This window comes from Aquila chrysaetos, chromosome 16 (assembly GCF_900496995.4).
Source record: "Aquila chrysaetos chrysaetos chromosome 16, bAquChr1.4, whole genome shotgun sequence".
Lineage (NCBI taxonomy): Eukaryota > Metazoa > Chordata > Aves > Accipitriformes > Accipitridae > Aquila > Aquila chrysaetos.
Genome location: NC_044019.1, coordinates 17,494,203 through 17,502,716, shown reverse-complemented (window position 1 = coordinate 17,502,716; position 8,514 = coordinate 17,494,203). Strand labels below are relative to the sequence as shown.

Sequence of the window (8,514 nt, the reverse complement as noted above, 5' to 3'; positions counted from 1 at the left end):
TGTATAGTATCTAGACGAGCAAAAAACTTTGCTCTTGGTTTTAGGATCAGTATGCGTAATGTGTGAAAATGTCCTGTTTGCATACACTTTTTGCAGATACTTCCCAGTAGCTATTTTCCTCCCTAAAACTTTGTGATTTTATTTTATTTTTAATTGCTGAAAAAAAAGCCTAACAGTGGGCTATTTGAGGTCTATTCCTGTTGAACTGCCCCTGGTATGTTTGTTTTTCTTTCATCATACTTAACTTCTTGCTGAAGTTGAGTCTTAAGAATTTTTCTAACTTCTCTCTCCTAGGAAAGATCTTCATACCCAGCATGGTCAGCTGTCACTGTGACTCTGTAGTTGAATAGAAATAGTTAAAAAGGCTACAGAAAGACATCCGAGTTGAGGTCTGAGCTTCTGTCTCTTTTGTGCCTTTCTTTAAAGAGATATTTTAATGGCAATTCTTCATCATAAACAAGTGAGTATTATATGTGAAATAATAGCGAGGATCCTTCACAAAGCACTTTGAGATTTACGTATAAGAAATGGTTTCATTAACCAAGACAGATTTAATATTCTTGCTGTTCGTTTTCCAAGCTGCGTTGAGATCTTTTGATCCAACTCAGGGACGCCGGATATTTATATGTCACTTTATATTTTAGTTTACAGAAGTAAATAGGATGCTTTGCTTTTACTGTGTCTCAGAAAGCTTTAGGTGTTCGGGTGTATGGAACCTTTAGTTGTTTGGGTATATGGCTCTTCTCTTCAATGTCTCTTACTGTTTTTTCTGCTACGCTCTTCATATGTAGATTTTGTGAAATCTTGTGATGAATTTTAGTTAAATTAATATTGGTCAAGTTCCTTGAGGAACCTTGACTGGAAAGCGCCTGAAATACGTCACAGCTTTTCTGTGAGGTAGCTGGTAGTCACGTGCATTTGGGAGAATTGTTTGTAGAGACACCTTGACTGATATCCCCAGATGAGAGGTGTGTGGATGTGCGAATTCCCATCGTAAGTATTAGTGTTTATTCATGAGATCATGGAAACTATCGGGAAAGTCTTCATTCATTTATTACTTTCTGTTGGTAAGGGGAGACTTGGGGTATGGTGCGGGGCTGGAGAACCCTTGGAGTGTTTAATGAGCAGCTTTATGCATTTATAGAAGAGTTTGACTAAGACTGAAGCCGTCCAGGAGATACAATGGGTTGTTTCTCATTGGATTTTGAAAGAGAATTACTTTGATCATTTCAAAAGCAATGAAGCCTGATGCTCCAGCGCGGAAGGAAAGTGGTAATTTATAGCTACCATTAAGGAAACAAAGACGAAGACTGAGGGAAAGTTTCACTCCGAAGATTTACTAATGTGTATAAACCACCCTTACAACTAGAAGTAGCTTGGTATTTCTCGCAGAACAAAACAGAAGAGAAAAGGCAGCGAAATGGCGATGGGAGGGAGGGGCGGAAAAGAATACAGCCCGCTTTCGCTTGCACCCTGAAAGGTCAAACGGCATTTAGGAGGTTATAATTCCAGCGAGTAACGGCTAGGCCACTTTTACCTGCCACAGGAAGGACAGCTGTGAGAAATCCCTGGCTGGGAAAGGAGGTGGGCCGGGGCTGGCGGTGCGCCATGTGCGGGTTCTGGTCCGGCCTTCGGACGGGGACTTCACGCGCCGCGGTGGGGTGCAATTACTGGGTGAAAACGGTAGCGCTGTATTTCTGAAGGAACGCGAGGAAGGCTGGCGCGGGTTTGTCTGTGCCTGGGCCGTGACAGGATGCAGGCGCAGAGGGTCTTTGCTCGGGCTTGTCTCTGCTGGAAAGAGGCCGTTTCGCGGGCCGCTCCAGAAAGGGGAGCCCCGGTTCAAATACACTTGCCGCTGGCAGCCACCCTCTGCGTGTGAGGTATTTTCTGTACCGTCAGGAAGCACCGGCTCTGCGGGACACCTGTGTTTGGGGTGCCGTGCAGGTGCTGGACCGCCAGTGCCGCGGGTGGGTGCGCTGGCGCGGTCCCTGGAGGGTTTTCACGTGGGATGGGGCGGTTCGCGGGCGGGGGGTGCGGGTGGGTGGGTGTGCGGGTGGGTGTGCGCTCGCCGCCTGCGGGTGCCGCCGGGCGGCCCGCGGGGGGGCAGCGGGGCGGGCAGGGGAGGCCCGGGCAGGGGAGGCCCGCCCAGCCCCCGCCGCCCCGCGCCCGCCGTCGGTGCGAGGCGGGCCGGCCGCCCGCAGACGCCTCCCTCCGCCGCCGCCGCCGCCTCCTCCCGCCCGGCGGCGGCAGCAGCAGCGGCAGCGGCGGCAGCAGCAGCAGCGCAGCCGCCGCCGCCGCAGCGCCATCGATGGGGTCCGGCGGCCGCCGCGGGGCGGCGGGGGCGCGGGCGCTGCCGCTGCTGCTCCTGCTGCTGCCCGCGCCGGGCGCCCCCGCCGCCCTGCCCCTGCCCCTGGCCCTGCCCGGTGAGTGCCGCGCCGCGCCGCCGGCTCGCCTTCAGCCCTGGACAGCGGCTCGTCCCGCGGGGCGCCCGGCCGTGGCGGCGGGGCGGCTGGGTTCCCCCCCACCCCGGGGCGCCGGGCCGGCACCCGGCGGGGTCGGGGGGTGGCGAAGGGAAGGGGAGCCGCGGGCGAGGTGCGGGCGTTGGTGGGGCGAGCGGGGGACCGGCACCGGAGCGGGGCGCCGGAGACTTCCAGGGGCCGGTTTGCAGGCGGTCTCGCCCGGCAGCGGGGCTGACCCCCGAGGGACAGGGCGCCCGGTTAACGTCTCGCCTTTGCCGAAGGAGCGGGGAAGTAAACTCTGCGTCTGTCGCGGCTTAATCTGCCGTTGGTCGCCGAGGAATAAACCCGGTAACTCTTCCCGCAGCCTCCTCCGCGCCCGCCTTGCTGCCAAGTTTAAGGCTGCGATGTTTGCTCGCAGCCTCCCTCCTCCGGGGTCTCTCTTCAGCTCAGGCTGCTGTCACTACACGAGGAAATCTTGCTCCCTGCGCCTAGTGATTTTTTTCTAGCCCTCTTTTCCGCGCTTCTCTACGCGTTAACGCTTGGGGCTTTTGCTGCTGGTCCGCCCCGCGTGCTGCGGGCCACAGAGGATTGGCGTAAAAATAAACCAGCAGAACGGCCGTCGTGCCGCTGGCGTGAGATCTAGTTGACGTCTCTGCGCGCCGTGGCCTTGAGAGAAGCCCCCTCCTTGGTGCGCGTCTCCTGGGACCCCCTTGCCGGGCCAGGCGTCCCCCCGCCGCCGCCCTGGCCCGGGCGGGCAAGGGCAGAGCTCGCCGGGCGGGGGGCACGCAGCCGCCGGGCCCGGCTAACGCTTCTCTCTGCCCGCTGCCTGTCCTTCCCTAGCCGTCGTTTCCTCCTGCCCCATCTGCCTGAATCCCACTCGCTGGAGGCCCCTCAGCAATTCCCCGCACCCCACCTTGCGTGACTCGCTCCCTCAGTTCGCTGCTCCCGCTGGTTTTTAACGGCTTGACTTTTCTGCTTTGAGAGGCAGCAGATTCTGCCGCTCTCTCCGGCCGTTTTCCACCTTCCCCTTGCTTTCTGGAGGTAGTATCGGAGCAGCCCATCGCTGTTACCGGTTCTGTGTGCACCTGAGAGCTGGGAGAGCACTGCTGCTGGAGCACTGGCTCTTTGCCTTGTTTCCCCACTGCCAGACACCATTAGGAGTTAAAACTACGTGAATACTTTCTGAAGCTGGTAACTGCTGCAGTACCTCCAGGCATATTTTGTGATTGGGGGAAAAAAAAAAAAAAAGGAAAAAGAGATGAATGCTATAATTGTAAATGGGAGTGGTGCTGGCTGAAATTCCCCGTTAGACAGGGATCCCCACTATGAAAAGTGGCTGACTATTTAAGTAGTCACTTTCTGCTGATAGTCCTGCAATTCATCCTGTTATTTTAGGAGTCGCTTCTTGTACCTATGTGGGGTGCTGCTTCTGCAACTCTTCCTTTTAGCCAGTTGCTGGAAATCTTCCTGTTTCTGCATTTGAATTTTCTTCTGCTGTATGAAAAACTTCTGCTGATGTCTTCTGCTGCCCATAACTTTTCTTCCTCTTCTTCTGTCTACGCTTCGTCTCCAGGACTTCCTCCTGTTGGTGTTTCCCTTTCTCCTCATTTCCTCTGATCTGAAGTTTCCACCTGGATATTTTGCTTCAGTATGCTGTGCTTTGTGATGGCTGGCCAGGTGATTTGGCAATGCTGCTCACCAGATACTATTCTTGTGTTAAAAAAATTGGCTTTATTTATAAATTATACATCTGTTCAATGGTAAGTGTGTCTTTGAATGCGTTGGTGGTGACTTTGGAAGTACATTTCTGTAAACTGCCCTTGTTAGTTTAAAAATCATTTGGCCTCCTGAGGGTGATGTCATGAATGTCATCAAGAACTCTTTCAATAGTTGTTTTTTGTTAAGCAGAAAGATTAACAGCCTCTAATGAACGTCTGTAAAACTGTCAGCTAAATCTGACGGAGGATCTAGCCCGTAATGGATTATTTTGGATGTATTTATAAGTGGGTACAGAAGCTTAACACAAGCGTATCTGAATTGCATACAAATACATCTATATGCAGGTAGAGCATTATACAAATTTAAGTTCAGATGTGGTCTCTGCATGTTTCTGTCCTGACTCTCAAATACATGTAATGTGCACACATGCACCACAAACAGGCATTCAGCCTTACATCATCTCATCAGTGATGTGTACAGGAGACATGCCCTGTTCTCCACCTGCTGACGTCCCTTCTGAATCTTGTCTTTTCACAGATGTGGATGAATGCGCCCTGGGGCTCGATGACTGCCACCCAGATGCTATTTGTCAAAACACCCCGAAGCTGTACAAGTGCATGTGCAAAGTGGGTTACACTGGCGAAGGGAAGAAATGTGAAGGTAAAGTGATGGAAGCACTATGCTCTGCCTGTGTCAGCATGAAGTATTTCTAAGAAGACAGAGCCATTAAAAATAATTACTTAAAATATGGAGGATGATTTTAAATCAAAATAGTCATTGTTTCTTCACCTGATTTACTCTTCGTTTACAAAATCAAAGGCAAACAGATTGCATGGCTTTTCACCTACTAATATCACTTGGTTTAATAATTAGTTTGTTGTTTATCCAGCAGCCTTAAAAACTATAAGGTAAAGCTACATGGGAATTTCGGGGCATTTTGTCACCCTTTAGAAACATTCAACAAATAATGTGTGAAGTAGTCAATTTGCAAGACAATGATGATTTCGGACAGCAGTTGCTGGTCACGTTTACACAGTCGCATCTCTGACTGTCTATAACACCCAAGTAAGCATCCGTCATGTTGACTTTTGCTTTATTCCTTAGACATTGATGAATGTGATAATGACTTCAATGGGGGCTGCGTCCACGAGTGTTTCAACATTCCAGGAAATTACCGCTGCACTTGCTACGACGGCTTTATGTTGGCTCATGATGGCCACAACTGCCTGGGTAAGAAGAGTGTTCATGAACATTGTTAGTGGTGATGCTAACATAACCATTTAACTGCATCCAGGGGAAATGCATGGCGATCTATTGGGCTGAATCAGCTCAGCTAGAGAAGAATGTTACCTATGGGACTAAGGATTACCAGGTACTGATGCACCATCCCGGTGTGGCTCTTTCCTCCCCTGTAAATGCGGAGGATAATTGTGCTACATTTCTAAGTTAAGTGCTTTGGGTTAAAATGTGTGAAGTGCCATCTATTGTTACGCTAAATGAGTTTATGTAAAAGAACACGTGCTATCCTAGTCTTTTCTGTTCCCAAGTTAGTTTAGGATCAGTTCTCAGGTGTGTTTCCAGGCTTAGAAATCTTTCCTCTCATACATCTATAACGTGTGGGATTCTCACTCTTACTGTGTCTGAGTACTTCCTGACCTGCAAGCTGTTCGGAAAGGACAATTAGGAGTGTGCAGTAGCTGTATATGATAAGAGGCCACTGAAGCACAGAGGGACTAAGCCAAATGCTTGGCGTTTCCCTGGGTGGTTCTTGTGAAGCAAAGTATGCAACTCTGGAAACGTGTTCAATCCTGGCAACGGTCCCCTGAGCCTGCATCCACACACTCTCTCTCGCCCTCTTTTTCTTTGTTTAAGACCTTGGTAGTTTCCTGCTTTTTGTGCGCCAGCAGGTGAAAACCTTTAAAAATGGGTAACGAGACCCTGTGGTTTTACCGTGATAGTATTCTTCAGCACGCGGTGCAGCAGCGTACAGAAGGGCGTGAGCTGGCAGCCTGTTGGCAGTGTGGTATGCTGCCAGTGTTATTTCCCTGGGACGGAGCCTCGCGGTGATGAAGCTGTCCTGCTTCCAGGACCCACGCTGGGTACCCTGGATGGCTCTGCCCTGCGCTGTGGTACCTGTCCCATTTACTTCTTCAGAGACGGCTCAGTTTTTCTCTTCTGCTGCACTGAGTGTGGATGTGCCCGGGCAGGCTTCCATGCCCACGTCAGTCAGAGGGAAACTTGCTCTCGCAGCATAATTTTAAGATTGTAGTTAGCTTGGCCAGGGGTATTTCCCACTGGCGTATGGCATATCAGGTGGGGGATCAGACCACCCCTAGGCTGTATCTTCTGCTGGGACAGATCAGAAAAGCTCTGGAGTCTCCCGTGGAATTGTGTTGGGTTTTACTTGTTGGGAGCCTGGTGCCTGCCCACAGGTTAACTTTACTACAGTGTAAGTGGATGAGAAGATGACGTCACTAAGTTCCAAGTATTTCACTCAAGAAAGTAGAGAGGGAAGCAAAATATCTGCTGATGCTTTAGAATAATAGGAAGGCCATCTTATTTTTCTCTAGTACCTTTGTGTAAACACAGTGGAGTTCAGTTGAGGTTACCGTGAAGGGCTGAATGTGAACGAACGCATTGCCTCTTACAGTGCCACCAAAGGGTGTATTCTCTTTGTATCCAGTAGCCCCTCTAGAGCATACTTCAGCTGACTTGTTTGTGATCGGTAAGACCTAGACATAACTTAGACCAAAATTTACCACCTGCTGTGTTACTGGGAAGCTGCTCAGTATTGCATGACAGACTTTTTAAAATAAAATAAAATGTCATTGACATACAATGAAGTTTTTACCCCTGACCTGCCAGTTTTGAGATGTGATGTAAACGTTAAATAAATATTTTGGCATGCAGCAAATTGGATCACATCTTCTCTTAATCTGTTTGTTTACTTTATTCACGCCAGGGTTGCCCTCCTCTCACCCTTGTTTTTGAAGATCTCGGCTGTGTGCCTGGGTTTAAGCCAAATAGACAATTACTTGTTGGAAAGAGATGATTTTTTTGAAAGCTTTCCAAGGTCTGTAAGACAGAAACATCTGCTGGAGTTCAAATCTGTAGTACTAAAGACTCATGGTGGCTGTTTATTCATGATTGTTTGCACATTCACATCGCTGTAGAACTCTAAAATACTCAGCTTCTCTGTGATGGAGATATGTCAGCCGCTCTTTTTGCTACAGCAGGTCACATTCTTTTGCATCCAATTGGCTTACTCATTGCCTTCAGTAGAAATTAAATCTGTTGTAATACTGTGTTATGCTTCTTACTAAAAGCCTTTCTCTTTTTCCTTTTTTAGAAGACAGCTGTTTTATGCCAGAAATGCTACAATGTTAAATTAAAAACACTGTACTATTAGCACAGGAACAATGAACAGAACGGGGAGCAAACGTGATGTTCCATACGAATTTGCAAATGAGACCAGTGCTTTGCCTCAGCAACATTTTGTCCTGCTTTTTAAGGGACTGAGCATTTTTACTTCCTGTTCAAATTGGCATTTCTGAAAATTAGGGGAGGAAAATTCTTTGCTGGTAGTGGTTACAAAAACCAGTGCTTATGAAGGGGTAAAACTGCAGAGAATTGGAGGTTGGGGTGAGCATCCTGTTGTTCAGAGGCTTAGCTGAAGTTTTTCTACTCTTTGTTTCTCTTGGTTATCTTGCAAGCAGAGCCTTTCTATATTCTGTGGTATTGTTAAAGCTCTGAATATTGCAAAATCAACATTAAAAGTATTTCCAGAAATTCTGCTCTTGTCCTTGACTGCAGTCAGGTGACACAGCAGCAACCTTGATGGTAAGTGGTGATGACCAGATCAAATGTAATGTGTGAATTCTAGCTAGAGTGACAGTAAGGAGCAGGGGATAGGTTTTAAGCTACATTTATTTTGAGGTTTGTATTTTTCTTGTTCCACTGTTGCTTCAGAATGGGGAGCTTTCTGGAAAAACACCGTTTGTAGCTTGGAAGGGTTTGGAGCCAAAGTTGCATCCCACTGAGCAAGAGAGAGCCATGTATGGATGCTCAACCTAAATGTAAACGTGCCGGGCTGCTGAGTGGTAGTACTCTCCAGCTGCACTGCGAGGCAGAGTACGTTCACGTAGGTGGAGTGTGGAGCCCTGCTTCTGGCTCCACCGAGGCTACTCTGCCTTAGTTGTAACCAGTAACTCTGGTTAGCTGGCCAGCATTTCTTGGGAGCCCTGTGACTGATCGGGCAAACTGCGAACAGGGTAAGAGCAGCAGCAAAAATACACTTTCCCAAGGGTGGCAGCACAATAACAACAACAACAGGCTA

General features: G+C 49.0%; 1 protein-coding gene across 2 annotated transcripts in view; it reads left to right on the top strand.

Moving 5' to 3' along the window:
- The first annotated feature begins 2,293 nt into the window (after window positions 1-2,293).
- SCUBE2 (signal peptide, CUB domain and EGF like domain containing 2) overlaps window positions 2,294-8,514 on the top strand; it is a 46,502-nt gene continuing 40,281 nt past the window's right edge. The window contains exons 1-4 of one of the 2 annotated variants that reach the window (XM_030039649.1): window positions 2,400-2,423; window positions 4,033-4,219; window positions 4,716-4,838; window positions 5,283-5,408. In XM_030039649.1, coding sequence (XP_029895509.1) covers window positions 4,796-4,838; window positions 5,283-5,408 — 169 coding nt within the window. In that variant the 5' untranslated portion in view covers window positions 2,400-2,423; window positions 4,033-4,219; window positions 4,716-4,795. Of the gene's footprint in view, window positions 2,424-4,032; window positions 4,220-4,715; window positions 4,839-5,282; window positions 5,409-8,514 lie in introns of both variants that reach the window. The other variant, XM_030039650.1, reaches the window with a different exon arrangement.